The sequence below is a fragment of the Nyctereutes procyonoides genome, unplaced genomic scaffold (genome assembly GCF_905146905.1).
Source record: "Nyctereutes procyonoides isolate TBG_1078 unplaced genomic scaffold, NYPRO_anot_genome, whole genome shotgun sequence".
In the NCBI taxonomy this organism is placed as follows: Eukaryota; Metazoa; Chordata; class Mammalia; order Carnivora; family Canidae; genus Nyctereutes; species Nyctereutes procyonoides.
In genome coordinates, this window is record NW_026575035.1 from 14,029,705 (window position 1) to 14,046,051 (window position 16,347).

General features: G+C 39.8%; 1 protein-coding gene across 2 annotated transcripts in view; it reads left to right on the plus strand.

Moving 5' to 3' along the window:
- Positions 1-1,140: 1,140 nt before the first annotated feature.
- The window catches only part of ARMC1 (armadillo repeat containing 1), a 39,105-nt gene continuing 23,898 nt past the window's right edge, over positions 1,141-16,347 (plus strand). The window contains exons 1-3 of one of the 2 annotated variants that reach the window (XM_055318463.1): positions 1,141-1,331; positions 6,844-7,064; positions 12,884-12,975. In XM_055318463.1, coding sequence (XP_055174438.1) covers positions 6,882-7,064; positions 12,884-12,975 — 275 coding nt within the window. In that variant the 5' untranslated portion in view covers positions 1,141-1,331; positions 6,844-6,881. The remainder of the gene's footprint in view (positions 1,332-6,843; positions 7,065-12,883; positions 12,976-16,347) is intronic. The other variant, XM_055318462.1, reaches the window with a different exon arrangement.

Sequence of the window (16,347 nt, forward strand, 5' to 3'; positions counted from 1 at the left end):
GTGTGTGTGTGCCTCTCTGTCTCTCATGAATAAATAAATAAAATCTTTTTTTAAAAAAATAAATAAAAACCAAGATCTATACTTAACAAAACCGCCAGTGACTGGCATGGATAAAAGTATATAAATTCTTACCATGATAAACTAAATAGAAGACAGTATCTAAAAAATACTTCATGAGAAATCTCAGAACATTCTGATTCGAAGTCCCTTTCCCTTTTTTAAAAAAAAGATTTTATTCATTCATTCATTCGAGACAGAGAGAGGCAGAGACACAGGCAGCGTGAGAAGCAGGATCCCCACAGGGATCTCGATCCCTGAACTGGGATCACGCCCTGAGCCAAACGCAGACGCTCAACCACTGAGCCACCCAGGCGTTCCCCCTTTCCCTTTCAAGAAAAAAAAAAATCCTTCCAAAAACAAGTTATTATTTATTTTTTTAAGATTTTATTTATTTATTCACGAGAGAGAGACAGGCAGAGGGAGAAGCAGGCCCCAAGCAGGGAGCCCAACGCAGGACTCGATCCCTGGTCTCCAGATCACACCCCGGGCTGAAGGCGGCGCTACACCGCTGGGCCACCGGGGCTGCCCAGAAGTTATTATTTAAAACAAATAAAAAGCCGTACTCTGCAGCCTTCGCGCTGTTGGGAAGCCTGGACACGAACAGGTACGAAATCCGAGAAACGCCTCACACAGGGCTAACGTTCTTACCAAAAACTCAAAAACCTTTAAAGATGATCAGCTACGACTCACAAAAACGAATGAAATATCACGAAAATACTTTATTAGACCTGAAAGAACTGCCAGAGAAAAACATACCACGTGAACTTCCGAACGCGGCAGCACGCAGGTTCCTGCAAGGCCGGGAGCCCGGCAGTTGTAAGCGGGAAGCTAACGGCTTCTCAGCCAGATTGAAGTTTCTTCGCTTGACGCTCAGCCGACGGGGACAGGTGGGGGCCAAGTCAAGCGATCCTGCGCTCTCATTGGCCTCTTCCGTTCAACACTTAGTGCCTTTCCCGAGGTAACCAATCAACGCGTGAGTCTAAGAAGGCCTTCACGTACTGGATGTTTTATCCTCGCGTTGGAATGGGATCAACCAATGAGAGGGCAGAACCGACGGATGTTGCAGGGTCATGGGGGAGAGCCTGGAGAACCTTTCCCCGCCAGCGTCCTCGCTCTTTGGCTCCTAGAATTAACCTGGTCGCTTGCCATCGCCGACGCCGCGGCTGCGAACGGAGGGACCTGCTGTGCGGCTCCTGGGTTCCGTACCTCACTCGTTGGTGTGGCCCTGATGGTGCGGCAGGCTCTGGACTCCTGAGGCTCTGGCGCGGTAGGTAAGGGTCCAGGGACGGCAGACAAAGCGGCGGAGCCAAGGAAGGCCGCGGAAAGCGGCCCCTTCACCAAGTCCGCGAGTCGGCCTGGGCGGAGGCGCTCTCCGCTGGCCTTCTGCCCACCCAGCAGTGCGTCCCACCGAGCGCCTTAAAGTGCTTTGGCCGGATGTGCCTGGTGAAAATGTTAGCTTCGGTCATTTCGTCCCCGTCCCCCGCTCGTCCGATTTTTTACAAACCCTAGCGTTATTATTAATGGATGTCGTCTCACTTCTTCGTCCCTTTGGCTTGTTCGTATGGCAGTTTCAGGTTTTGTGCACCTGCATGTCTTATTAAGGGTGGAAGGACGTTGTTGTGTTTGTCTCCATTCAGGAGAGACAGGCATTCATATCCCTGTATTTTAATCACTTCTCGGAGGCCTTCCTGCAGTTCAGCAGCTCCTTTGGGGATAGTTCACCGATGTGTTAGGGAGGTGCGGAATATACCGCAACGCCTGGTGGCATAGAAGTGCCACAGGATCAAGTATTGTTCTTGTTTGGTCATTGCTGGTGCTGGTTTCAAGTTCTTATTTTCTTTGATACTGACAGTCACTCAGGATTATTGAGAGGAAACTGAGGCTCAAGGGAGATAACCCAACTTCTTGAAGAGTCACACTTGATGCTAGTAAGAAAGCCAGATCTGACCTCAGCGCTTATGTTATTTTGTAAAAACTTGCTTAACTGAATGTGCATTTAGATTGTGGTTGTGTACTCTCTGCAGCTCTTAGTTGTAAGAGACCGAAATCATTCTTTGAGTTGAATGTTAAGTTTTGGCTGAAGAAAATCTTTCGTAATTGTAGTCTCACACCCATCACCTAAGTTCCCAGTTCCAGCAGGATAGGCCTCACCTGGGAGCTTGTTGGAACTGCGGAATCTCAAGCCTCACTCCGTCAGATCTGCTTTTGAAAAAAATCCCTTAGGTTGTAATCAAAGTGCACTTTAAAGTTTGGGGAGCATGCATTGTCTTATGATCTGTTTGTCCAAATTGAACTCAACATAAGAGAAAAGGAGGTATGCAGTATATGCATTTGTGTTCTAATAGACGAAGAGAAGGTTTTTTTTTTTTTTCACGTTTTCCTCATTTGCCAGTGAGGTTTTGATTTTTCTTTAATTAAGTAGGTCTGTATTGGCAAGTTTAGCTTAGTAGCCCAAAATCTTAAAATAGAAGAGTATTTAAAAAGTAATCAAAAACTAACTTGTAAGTCATCAAGTACTGGTCTAAAAAAGAAAATAATTGAGACAAGAAAGATATACTACTGCTAACAAATAAAATTTCAAGAACCTTCTGTTTACTCACACAAAATCTATACACAGATTCTCCACCATAATGCCCCCCCCCCACAATTTTGTTCCTTTGATCATCACTTTCTTTCGAAGGAGTCAGTAAATTTGCTACTGCTAGTGTTTTTTTCAGTTTATTCATTTAGTTACCTGGTAATGAAGCTGAAACATAGTCCCAAATTCACTTACTGTCATGTTGCATTGTAATTAAAGAAAGTATCTTGAAGAATTTTAGTGTTCAGGATTTTATTCAGACATCTCTAGCCATAAAAGGACATAAAAGGACATGCAGTTATCCACCATTGTAAAGTTTTAATTGCTTTTATTTGCACCAGGAATCACCTGGTGTGCTTGTTAAAATCATGCGTTTGGGCCCTACCTCCAGTGATTCCTAGTGAGGTCTGGGTATGGGCCTTGGAATCTGCATTTTAATAACCCCAGGTTATTCTGGTATAGGCTGTCCAAGTCCACATTTTTTTTAACTTACATTATGGTTCATTGGTTGCTATAAAATCATTCAGATAAGTGTATTTAAAATATTATTTAAAAATTGTTTTGAGATCTGCCAATTTGAGAGTAAGAGAGAGAGTAAGATAGAATACCAAAATGTATCATTTTTAAAAGTTTTTCCAGCCTCTGAAGGCTAACATTTTTATCAGACAACTTTAGTATGTGAAAAATGATACAATTAACATAGCAAGACTAAATGTATCTAATACATCAGATGGCGGTAGAGTTCTAACTTTTGCTTACCTGTTTCAATTTTCTCAACTGTTCCATAATAATCTTATAAAAACTGCTCTGTGAATTCCTCAAAACACAGAAATATTGATCATTTAACAGGATCCAGGCAATTCTCAGAGTAATTTGATATTGCCAAGAATATTGAATGAGGAAAAAAAATTGAACTCTAACACTCGAGAGGAAATCTCTCTTGAAGTTTTACCTAAAAACCCGTTTAATTTAGGAAACTAATCATTGCTTCTGTCTACCTTTCTTGCCTTCATTTAAATGCCAAAGGAAATGCAGTGCTTGACCACAGCTTCTGCCCATTGTGTTAGGATTTTTGATGTCTTGTGATATTCTTGACTTTTTCCTTGGAAGATCCTGAAAGGGACCCTCTCCTTGTCTGTGGGCTTTGGAGATTGGAAGTTTTAAGTTTAGCCTTTTACTCATCTCAAAGGAACAGGGAAGGCCATAACTTTTTCAGCGTTATTCCCACTGAATAGTTATCAAAGGACTCAGATAAGAATGGCGCTCTCCAGTTCCAGGGTCAGAAGTGAATGCAAAAGGACCTCTTCCAGCGTATTTGGTTCTTTTTTTTTTTTTTTTTTTAATTTTTTATTTATTTATGATAGTCACAGAGAGAGAGAAAGAGAGGCAGAGACACAGGCAGAGGGAGAAGCAGGCTCCATGCACGGGGAGCCCGACGTGGGACTCGATCCCGGGTCTCCAGGATCGCGCCCTGGGCCAAAGGCAGGCACCAAACCGCTGCGCCACCCAGGGATCCCGCGTATTTGGTTCTTAATGTAACTTGGTTCTTGGGCCTTTTAGCCAGTAATTGGTTCTTCAGGTTCCACTTTGGATAAGATTTGTGCTGGTAACAGCACGTAAAGCTCTTGGTTAAGGTGGTTTGTAAACAGGGATATTGAGTATGCTGATAATAGAGGCGCCTGAGAGGCAGCATGCCCCCAAACCTGTTAATCTTATCTCTGTGTGTTCAGTCTATTGCTTTTTAAAAATATTTTTAAAATTGCCACAGTAACTATCCTATTTTCATTTTGAAAATAACTGTCAGATTCTGTCTTGCTAAAGCCCTGTTTCCTCTGAGTCCTTTATTTTACACTTGCTTGTATACTTAAAAAAATTTATCATATTTTATCTTGAGTATGGTTTCTTTTTGCCATGTGGTATAAATTATTTTTTTTAAAGATTTTTATGTATTTATTCACAAGAGACACACACAGAGAGAGAGAGAGAGAGAGGGGCAGAGACACAGGCAGAGGGAGAAGCAGGCTCCATGAAGGGAGCCCAATGTGGGACTTGATCCCGGGTCTCCAGGATCACGCCCTGGGCCAAAGGCAGGCGCCAAACCACTGAGCCACCCAGGGATCCCCCGTGTGGTATAAATTAAACTTGCTTAGCAGTGATTTTAAATTGCTTAGAAGGCATTCCAGTACCATTTATTGAGTAATCTTACTATTTTTTTTATTAATTTTTTGCTCCATGTAACTTAACACTGTTATGTATTGAGCATTTACAATGTGCTAGGCACATTGTATATTGTCGTTATATCTAGATCATACACCTTTGGTAGCTGCTATGATTAGCTCTATGTTACAGATGAAGAAACTGAGACAAAAGAGTAAAGGAATTGCTTGAAATCACATTTACCAAGTAGTGAAGCCTTGGTCTGACTCACTGAGCCTGCTTTCTTATATTGAATGCATAAATAACTTTCCTGGGAGAAATACCTTCCTACTGCACCTCAACCAACACCCCCACCACCACCCGTACCCCCGCTTTACTATTTGTAACTTTGTATATTTCAATCTGGTGAGGTCAGTTATGCATTATTACCTTCTTCCCAAAAAATAACCTGTAATAGTCTTTTGAGTAACAGAAGAATTTCTGCCCCTTCCTCCCCTAATTGGAATTGTTTTTGAAATTGACACTAAACTTATTTTGATTCATGGAAAGTATTTTTACTAATAGGAATATACTATGTAACTTGGTTAATGGAAATTATTATTTTTAACTTTCTGCACATATGAAGATTATTCCTTGATATTTTGTTTCTTAGGTTTTTGTATGTTTAACATGTTACATTTTCTAACATCAAGGTTTACTTTTATGGCAGAAAGGTATGCAAATTTAAAAGGACTGTATGGAGGGGCACCTGGGTGGCTCAGGTGGTTGAGTTTCCAACTCTTGCTTTTTAAAGTACTGTATGGAGAAAAGTAAACAAAAAGACAATGGAAAGTGGAAAGACTGTTGATTAGGAGATAAGAGTTTAGCATACTTTTTTTTTTTAAGGTTTTATTTATTTATTCATGAGAGACACAGAGACAGAGAGAGGCAGACACATAGGCAGAAGGAGAAGTAGGCTCCCCACAAGGAGCCCAATGTGGGACTCAGTCCCAGACCCTGGGATCCTGTCCTGAGTCAGAGGCAGACACTCAACTGCTGAGCCACCCAGGCATCCCTTTAGCACACTTTTATACTAACTAGCTTTTGTCACATGGGGCAAATAATTTAACTTCTTTGTGACTGTTTCCTTATCTGTTAAATGAATTACCTCGGGCAGCCCAGGTGGCTCAGTGGTTTAGCGCTGCCTTCAGTCCAGGGCATGATCCTGGAGACTCAGGATCGAGTCCCACGTCGGGCTTCCTGCATGGAGCCTGCTTCTCCCTCTGCCTGTCTCTGCCTTTCTTTGTCTGTCTCATGAATACATACATACATACATACATACATACATACATACATAAATAAATAAATAAATAAATAAATAAATAAATCTTAAAAAAATAAATGAATTACCTCAAACTGTGTTCCATTCTTCTGAATATGGCACACTCAGAGATGAAAAGGTGTGTTACAGATTCAGTTCAGATTCACTGTGATCTCTAACTCCTGGGGCCTGAGACACAGGGTGAGATATGAGATACCCTTCTTGGCTTTTTTGTTCATAGCCTTTTTTGACTCCCTCCTTTTTCCTAGGGGATTTTATCTTTTGTAAGCCCAGTATGCTGGGTTTTGTTCATAGATGAATACGAAAAAAAGCTTTCAGCTAGACACCTTTCCCTGAGACACTTCTTGTAGGCTCCAGAAGTGTTCTAGAAAAAAGCACTGGCAGTGGTAGAATTTGAGAAGTATAGTGAAGGTTATAAGCTTTAACTGTAAAGATCTTGTTTATTATGACTTTAGTGTTAAAATATGTATTGCTAAAATGGAATTTATTGGAATATTGAAGATGACATATGTTCTTTAAATATTGTGCACATAAATAACTTGATTTTTTTTTTTTTTACTTAGCTTCTTATGTTCATTTTACTTAAACTGTGGAATTGCCAAGTCTCAGGTTTTTGTGTGATTTAGATTCATCTGTTCTTTCTAAAGGTGTTGTAATCCTGATTATTTAACAAATGCCATAATGTACCTCAGCAGCCTAGAGCTAATTTTGCAAACTGTTTCTACAGAATTTAAGAAGATTTGGTTCATGTGTATGGCATAGAAGATGAATTCTTCGTCCTCCACCATGAATGAAGAACCTGATGCTCTCTCGGTAGTTAACCAGCTACGGGATCTAGCAGCAGATCCATTAAATAGAAGAGCCATTGTCCAGGATCAGGGATGTCTGCCTGGCCTTATTTTATTTATGGACCACCCCAACCCCCCTGTTGTCCATTCAGCTTTGCTCGTAAGTTGCCTTTAGTAATTTCAGTCTCAGTGTTATAATTTTGCAATTCAGAAGATTTTGAAAAAGTGTTAGATGACATGGTAAAAAATTAAAAGTGACTATAGAGAAAAAAAAGTGACTATAGAGTAAATAGTAGTAAGTATATTTCTATATGTGCAAACACGTATGTGTGTGTATAGTCCTTTAACACAAATGGTAGCATACTGCATGGAATGTTCTGCAACTTTCTTCATAAGAAATCTTGGACTGTATCATTTCAGTATGGATAGACACATTAAAAAGATATTTATTCTGTTTTTATTTTGTAGTACCTTCATTAAGGTCTGAATCACAGGCTGTACAAGTCACTCAAAGTGTATCTATCATTCATTGTTTTTTAATGTATTCACAGAGTTGCACAGCCATCAACCCAGTCAATTTTAGAACATTTTCATCACCTCAAAAAGAAACTTCTCTACCTATTGCTCCCCAACCGCCTACCTCCTTCCCTAAGTAACCACTTTCTATCTCTGTATTTGCCTATTTGGGCAAAAATGCCTATATGTTTTTTTACATAAATAGAATCATGTTATATGTGGGTTTTGTGAATTCTTTCTTTCAGCATAACGTTTTCAAGGTTCATGTATATTGTCACATGTATCAATACTGCATTTCTTTTTGTGTCCAAATAATATTCCATTGCAGAGAAATACCACATTCTCCTTATCTGCTTATTAGTGGATAGACATAGCACTTGTTTTAGTAGAAGATGGGAGGGAAATATAGGAAAGGAGAGGAAAAGAGAAAAACATACAGGATCATAGCTAATAATGTCGAAGGAACTACCATGTTATGAGAAGTGTGGGAACAAGAGACGTGAAAGAATAATGCAAAGCAATCAGGCCAATCCAGAATGTGATAAGTTCTCAAGAACAAGTAATCTGGTTCTGTGACCAGTAAGTGACATTGAAAAGAAAGGCATTTGGGGTGAGGAAAGGAATAGTGGTAACTGTTAAAGCTTAAAAGTGACTTCAGAGACATACCACCCAAGAGTAATATGTGGACCTGATTTGGATCCTAATTTGAACAAATCAACTGTAAATGTTTTTTTTTTTAGATCGAAATAAATATGGATCAGATAGTAGGTATCAAAGAATTGTTATTACTTTTGCAGGGTATAATATTAAGTTAACTTAAAAATCTAATTTCTTGAGAATTTACTGAAGTATTTACAAATGAGATTATATATTCTCTGATATTTGCTATAAAACACTCCAGTGTAGTTACTGACAGCAGAGATAGATGAAACAAGATTCTCAAGTGGTTGATAATTGTTGATGGTGAATGATGATGAGTTCAGCAGGGTCACCACACATTTTCTCTACTTTTGTGTTCTCTAAAATTTTCATTACAAGAATGTTTAAAAGAAAATTACTCTAGGGGCAGCCCGGATGGCTCAGTGACTTAGCACTGCCTTCAAGCCCGGGGCCTGATCCTGGAGATCCAGATCAAGTCCCATGTCGGCTCCCTACATGGAGCCTGCTTCTCCCTCTGCCTCTCTCTCTCTGTCTCTCTCTCTCTCTCTGCCTCTCTCTCTCTGTGTGTGTGTCTCATGAAAAAATAAAATCTTTAAAAGAAAGAAAGAAAATTACTGTAATAGAAATTTTAAACTCATTGCCTTTTACTTAAACACCCATGATGAATTCCCAACTAGTCTAATTTCATAAGTTTGTACAGAACAGTAATATATGCATTTTCCTTTTCAAAAATCAAACTTCATAAGATTTGAAGATTTTCTATTTTGCCTTCGTGGAGTGAAATTTAACAGGCAAGACAGATATTGACAAGTTAAGGGTAGTAACAAATGGGAAAATTTGCATGGCCCCTAGTTTGATCTTCAATTAGAATTGCAATAAGGATGAAAAGAGTGTTGGTCTCTAGATATAGGGTCTTAGGGTTGGAGGAGGTGTCTTTTTCGGTGGACTAGACTTGGACCTATTTAAATTCAGAAGGCTAGGGGTTAAATAATTTTTTTTAAAAAAAAGGCTAGGTTCTGCCAGAATGGAAGAGGTTTGAGGAGAAGGCTCTTATAGAGTTGTTACAGAAAATAGGACAGGTTGCTAACTAAGGAGAATGATGAGATTGTTCAGCAGTTTTGAGGGCCCGATTAGTTTGGTAATCCCGAATTGATAAGATACTTTTGGCCTATGAAACTCCTTTTTCACCTCCTTTCAGGCTACTGTAGGCCCTGAGAGCCAAATAGTTGAATTTGTTCAGGGATGATTTCTTGGCCAGGTAAGTTGTACAGGAGGTTAGGCAAGGGAATTTAGGATTTTGGCAAGAGAGTGGTTGAAATGGTAGACTGTAGATGCCAGGCTGAGCAAGAAGGGAAATTAGTCATGTAAAGACAGAGGTAGAGAGATAGGAGGGGAATAAGTGGGTGCAAGTTCCCTCTGAGGTTGAAAAGCAGGTGTGGCATTTTTATAATTTTCTTTTATCTTCACTATTGGCTTATAGCTATACTGTTTTGTTTGGTTTCATATGATTTCTTTTTTTTTTTTAAGATTTATTTATTTATGATAGACATAGAGACAGAGAGAGAGAGAGGCAGAGACACAGGAGGAGGGAGAAGCAGGCTTCATGCCGGGAGCCCGACACGGGACTCGATCCCGGGACTCCAGGATCACGCCCTGGGCCAAAGGCAGGCGCTAAACTGCTGAGCCACCCAAGGATCCCCTGGTTTCATATGATTTCTAATAAGACTGCTGTAATTCTTTTCTTTTTTCCTTTCTACATAATTTCTCTTTCTGACTTTTTTGGTGACTTTATCACTATTTTTCAGCAAATGATTATGTGCTTAGTATGAATGATTTTCTTTTTGTCTTGTTTTTGTTGTTCTTGGGATTTGTTGAGCTATTTGGATCTGTGGTTTTATAGTTTTCATTAATTTGAGGATATTGTCATCCACTGTTTTTTCAGGTTTTTTTAATGCCTTCTCCTCTTCCAGGACTCCAGTTCCATGTATGTTAGATATTTCATGTTGTCCTGCAGGTCATCATTGTGGTGCTCTTTTTTCTTTTTTTTCCCCCTCTTTAAGTCTTTTTTTCTCCTCCTCTCGTCCTTGAACATATGGAGCATATTTATAATAGCTGTTTTAATGCCCTTATTTTTTAATTCCATCTTTCTCACATTTTGATCTGTTTCTGTTGATTTTTCCCCCCTCCTGGTCAGACCCTGCCTCTCTTCTATTCTCCGCAAATTCGAGCCACCTGGGGTGTTTTTTGTTTTTTGTTTTTGTTTTTTGTTTTTTGTTTTTTTTTGTTTTTTGTTTTTTGTTTTGACACCAGCCAATTCTCAGATTCTGTGTGGACACCAGCTGGGTGTCCAGCAATTGAGTTCAATTCAGACAGAGTTAATTGTCAGACTGCCCAAATTTAAGGCTCACTCCTACAAGACTGCCCTTCATTTCAAAGGCCAGTTGCAAGTATCAGGTCATCCAAATTTCTGACTAAGTAGCTATCAATTGGGTGTCCAATGACCCCCCCCCCCTCAGGTTTGATAATTTACTAGAATGGCTCCAGAACTCAGGAAGCCACTTGACTTATACTTACCAGTTTATTGTAAAGGGTACAAATGAATAGTTATATAGGGCAAGATCTAGAGGGGTCCTGAGTGCAGTACCATCTGTCCCTGTGGAATCAGGGTGTGCCACACTCCTGGCAGACTGTATGTATTCACCAATTCAGATACTCTGTATCTCCTAGTTCAAGAGTTTTTATAGAACTTAATCTTTAGGGATCCCTGGGTGGCGTAGCGGTTTGGCGCCTGCCTTTGGCCCAGGGCGCGATCCTGGATACCCGGGATCGATTCCCACGTCGGGCTCCCGGTGCATGGAGCCTGCTTCTCCCTCTGCCTGTGTCTCTGCCTCTCTCTCTCTCTCTCTCTCTCTCTCTCTCTCTCTCTCTCTCTCGCTGTGACTATCATAAATAAATAAAAAAATTTAAAAAACAAAAGTTTTTTTTTTAAAAAAAAGAACTTAATCTCTAGTACCTCCCCACCCCCAACCAATAGGTGGGGCTAAAAGTTCTTATCCTTTAATCTCTTGGTCCTTCTAGTGACTAGCCTCCTTTTGAGGCTTACTTGGGGCCTCAGCCAGCTCCCTTTTTTTTTTTAAGAATTAATTAATTAATTTGAGAGAGAGAGAGGGAGCAAGCTCATGCATGAGTGAGTTGGCGGGGCACAAGGGGGCGGGAGAAGCAGGCTCCCAACTGAGCAGGGAGCCTGATGTGCAGCTGGATCCCAGGACCTGAGATCATGACCCAGAGCCAAAGGCAGACTCTTAGCCCACTGAGCTACCCAGATGCTCTGTAACTCACTTCTTTTACATAAACCCAGATGTAATCAGAAAGACTGTTTTATGAGAGACTGCTGTCACTCAGAAAATTCTAAGGGCTTTAGGAGCTCTGCGCCAGGACATAGACAAAGACCAAATATTTATTTTTATTATACTGTACCACCTTAACCTCCCTGCCTCTGATCTCTGTATCCCTAACTCAGCAAGACCACTGGGCTCCGTTTGGGTTCCCTCTCCTTATGCTAGTCTGAAAACTGCCTCCAAAGCACTGAGATGGAAGGCTGCCCTCATCATTTCTCTTCTTTCAGAGGTTACAGTCCTATGCTGCCTCTTGTTCATTGTGTTTAATATATGTTGTTCTCTTTGTTAGTTTTTTTTTTGTGGAGGGAGGGCAGTTCCCATGGCATTTAATTCTTTATGGACTGAAGTGATAAAGTTAAGAGGAGTTGAAGAAAGGACAGGAGATTGTAGTCAGAGAGAGGTCATTGAATTTGTGATTTGGTAGATGGTACCGTTTTCGATAATTACCGGGCAGTTGGGTAATGTAGTATAGAGGATGTGTGAAAGTCAGTAGGCGGAGATGGCAGAGTTTTGGGTGGTTTCAGTCACAGACCTATTCCCTAGAATCAGGTGCCAGAGTCTTTGGTAAATGATAAGAGGTTAGGAGGTCTATAGAACAGCTAAATGAAATCCCTAAAGAATCAGCAGCAAAAGGGATACTTATAAAAATGTACTTTAAATTTTAAGAGAAAAGCACCTTAGAAAAATTAAACTCACAAAATAGCAATTTTTGTAAGTTTATCTTTTGCTTTTCCGGAAAAAAAAAAAAAGACACTTTTTTTTTAATTTTTTTTTTTTTTTTAAAGATTTTATGTATTCGAGAGAGACAGAGAGAGGCAGAGACACAGGCAGAGGGAGAAGCAGGCGCCTGGCAGGGAATCCAATGCAGGGCTGATCCTCAAGGATCACGCCCTGAGCCAAAGGCAAGTGCTCAGCCACTGAGCCACTCAGACGTCCCAGAAAACACTTTAAAGGTGAACTGTAGAACTAGAAACAGTTCATTCTGTAAAGGCGGTTTTATGTTTTGTCTTTCTCAGCAGTTTAATTAATATGTAAAAAGCATCTAGGGGAAATGGTGGCTTTTGGGGCTACTCCCTGAAATTAATAAATGGAATGTGGTTCCCTTGTATCTGTGGCAAGATGAAGTGGTGAAAATAAAATGAGAACAACCTGATTTTAACCTTGTGGATAAGTTAGAAGCCGTCATTTTAAAGAGCACATTGAGCCACTTCAGCTCAAAGGATTATTTCTCTTCTAGGGGGCTGCTCTGCCTGTCACATTGAAAGAAGAGTGTCTAAACACTTCGAAACCAGTTGATTCTTAAAACCCTGTTTTTCACTCTTTTTCTTCTTGCAGTACATTAGTAATGGGTTTAGTTTTGAATAGTCTGAATTTGTGAATTAACTGGTCTCTGTTTTTGCTGTAGGCTCTTCGCTACTTGGCAGAATGCCGTGCTAACAGAGAAAAGATGAAAGGAGAGCTGGGAATGATGTTAAGCTTGCAAAATGTTATACAGAAGTAAGTATGTTAAGCCTGCAAAATGTTGTACAGAGGGTGGTCTCCTAAGGCAGTAGAAAAATGGATCTTCCTATTAAGTGTATGGTGATTGTTAATACATCATTTTCCTAAAATTTTTATTCTGATATGAAGGTGTACTTTTGTGAGTTATATGTCCAGAAATGTTCGGATGATCAGTGTTCTGATTATTCTTAAACATTGATATTAATAGTACTTAGGAAAATGCTCAAATTTTATTTAAAATGTTGATAAATATGATACTTATGAATCATATCTTTAAAAATAGAACCCTACATTATATGAAATTATGTGAGGTATATATAAATTGATTTGCTAGCAGAGCAACACAGGTTACTAACTGCATTTGAAAGTATGCAGATTATAGCACCTTACAAAGTTCTTCTGCTACTTCATCCTCAGCTTACTCAAAAGAACCTTCATCAGTATCATGTCGAAAAGCGGCTTTTGATATTTTCCTGAGCATTATTAAGACATTTCTTACAGCCTTAAGGCCATTTCCTTTGAATTTTAGCAAATAGGTGGTTGTTATTTTTTTTATTTGTTTTTTTTTTTTAGACTTTATTTATTAATTTGAGAGAGAAGCAGAGATAGCAAGGGAGCACAAGCTGGAAGGAAAGGGAGAGGCAGGCTCAGCAGGGAGCCCAACATGGGGCTCATTCCCAGGACCCTGAGATCATGACCTGAGCTGAAGGCAGACACTTGACTGACTGAGCCACCTCGGTGACCCATAAACGGGTGTTTTTTTTTTTTTTTTTAAGATTTTATTTATTTATTCATGAGGGAGAGGGGGAGAGAAAGAGAGAGAGAGAGAGAGGCTCCATGCAGGGAGCCTGACGTGGGACTCGATACCGGGACTCCAGGATCAGGCCCTGGGCCGAAGGCAGCACTAAACCACTGAGCCACTCGGGCTGCCCCAAACGGGTGGTTTTTAATTGTACCTTTCATCTAATTTTTTTTTAATCTCCATTGTCTCATTTTGTTACTTACAACCTTTTGAGGTAGATTTGACAGATGATAGTTTTATGGGCAAGGAGAATACAGAGTCCAACTTGGTTATCCTTTAGTGTTGTTCAGCTCAGTTTCCCCTGGGAATGCCTGGTTTTGTTCCTTTGTTAGTCTTTGCTGATTTCCTATTAAAAGGCTAGAAATTGAAGATTAAGTGTTTTTTATATTTCCACTGTGGAAGCAAAAAAGCTGTGCTTCTGTAGCTTAATCTTAGTTTACTCTGTATTTTGATCTTCTACTAGACTTGACTGCCTTTAAAACTATAATGAAAAAAAAAACTATAATGAGTAACCATTTAATTTATTTGATTTAAAATAAATTGAGTGCCAACACAATTGTCTTGTATTGGCATTCTGTTTCCTGCCGTCTAATCAATGCAGACACCAATAGTGCTAAGAAATAAAATATCCAGTACAGGGTATACAAGTAAAGTAATTTACAACTACATGCAAGTTGTTCCTCCTAAATCCTTGCCACAACCCCCCTGCCCCCCCACCCAACTGGGTCTTCTTTTTTTTCATACTTATGCAGTGACTCCTTAAGTAGCATTTTAAAAACTTGTATTTATTTTAAAAGGCTCTTGGGTGGCACTTCAGAGTCCTCTGCATTCACCTTCAGTTTCTTGCAAGATCTAATGCATGTTAGGAGGTCCAGCTGTCTGCAGCTCCCCACATCAGCCTCAGACACAACTACTATCTCTGAGCTACAAGGGTAGGATATGAAGTCTCAATTTAAAACCCTCCTCCTCACCTCAAAGGAAAGAATTCATTAGTTGTAAGTGTCTTGTTCACATCACAATTTCAGTGCAAACCTAACCACAAATTGCATATCTGGCACATCCAGTACTTTTAGCTTCTGCACAAATTCATCATAGTAACCCCCACAGCCTTCTAGGGCATAAAAGGGTCAAGAACAATAAATATCCACCCTAAATGACCACAGGAAAGAAATCTTGCATTTTCTTTGGCTTGACTGCTCACAAAAATTCTGTAATTCCGAAATGCTGATGGTTAAATTATATCAATGAAGAATCATCTAAACTGACTTCCAAGGCAGTGTGCTCTTTGTTTTAGTGTTCTTGGCTTCTGAATAAATTCTATTTTATTAATCTTATTTTTTTAGAAATCTCTAAAATATTTATACTCATCTGGCCAGCTTCCTGGTAGGATAGTTCTGTGTTGCCTTGATCTTTGATAATAACAAGATAGAGACTGAAGTTTTTGTCTTGTTTTTATTCAAGTGGTCAGTTAGGAATAAATAACAAAATATTAACTGCTGTCAGTTTCTTAATTTATTCCCTATGGTTTGAGGTCAATTCCACTAGTGAAAAAAAATTTTTTTAAAGATGTTATTTATTTATTCATGAGAGACAGAGAGAGAGGCAGACACACAGGCAGAGAGAGAAGCAGGCTCCATGTGGGGAGCCCGATGTGGGACTTGATCCCGGGACCCCAGGATCATGCCCTGGGCCTAGGGCAGGCACTTAAACACTGAGCCACCTAGATGTCCCATCCACTAGTGAAAATTCGGATTCTAGTTCTTACTTGGGACAAAGAATCTCTTTGACCGTCAGTTTCCTTACTAAAGCCTGCAGTGTGACACCTGCAAAGTGATCAAGGACACAGTGGGATGACATATGTAGAAATGCTTTGTATATTTTAAAATGTATGAAATACAAGGTTGCATTATTCTTGTTTCTGGTATGCTTTAATGCCAGATAATTAACTGTTTTTTTTTAATTTTATTTATTTATGATAGTCATCATAGAGAGAGAGAAAGAGAGGCAGAGACATAGGCAGAGGGAGAAGCAGGCTCCATGCAGGGAGCCCGACGTGGGATTCGATCCTGGGTCTCCAGGATTGCGCCCTGGGCCAAAGGCAGGCGCTAAACCACTGCGCCACCCAGGGATCCCCTAATTAACTGTTTTTAACTGGCATTATTAGCTCTGTTGGAAACAATGAAAAGTTCAAGCATAATGCTTCTGTAGGGCTATTTTATTTATTAATTTATTAATTTACTTATTTAAAGATTTTATTTATTCATGAGAGACAGAGAGAGAAAGGGGCAGAGACACAGGCAGAGGAAGAAGCAGGCTCCATGAGGGAGCCTGATGTGGGACTTAATCCCGGGACTCCAGGACCACACCCTGGGCCCAAGGCAGGCACTAAACTGCTGAGCCACCGAGGGATCCCCAGGGCTATTTTATTTATGTGATGAACTTAAGATTGTATATCCTGTAACAGGTGTTGGTATTGAAGTTCAAAACATGGTGAAAAATTATTTAAGTATAAGAAATTAGATGAAAAAATTAATGTTGTTATATCAAAATATACTTTAAATTTGAAC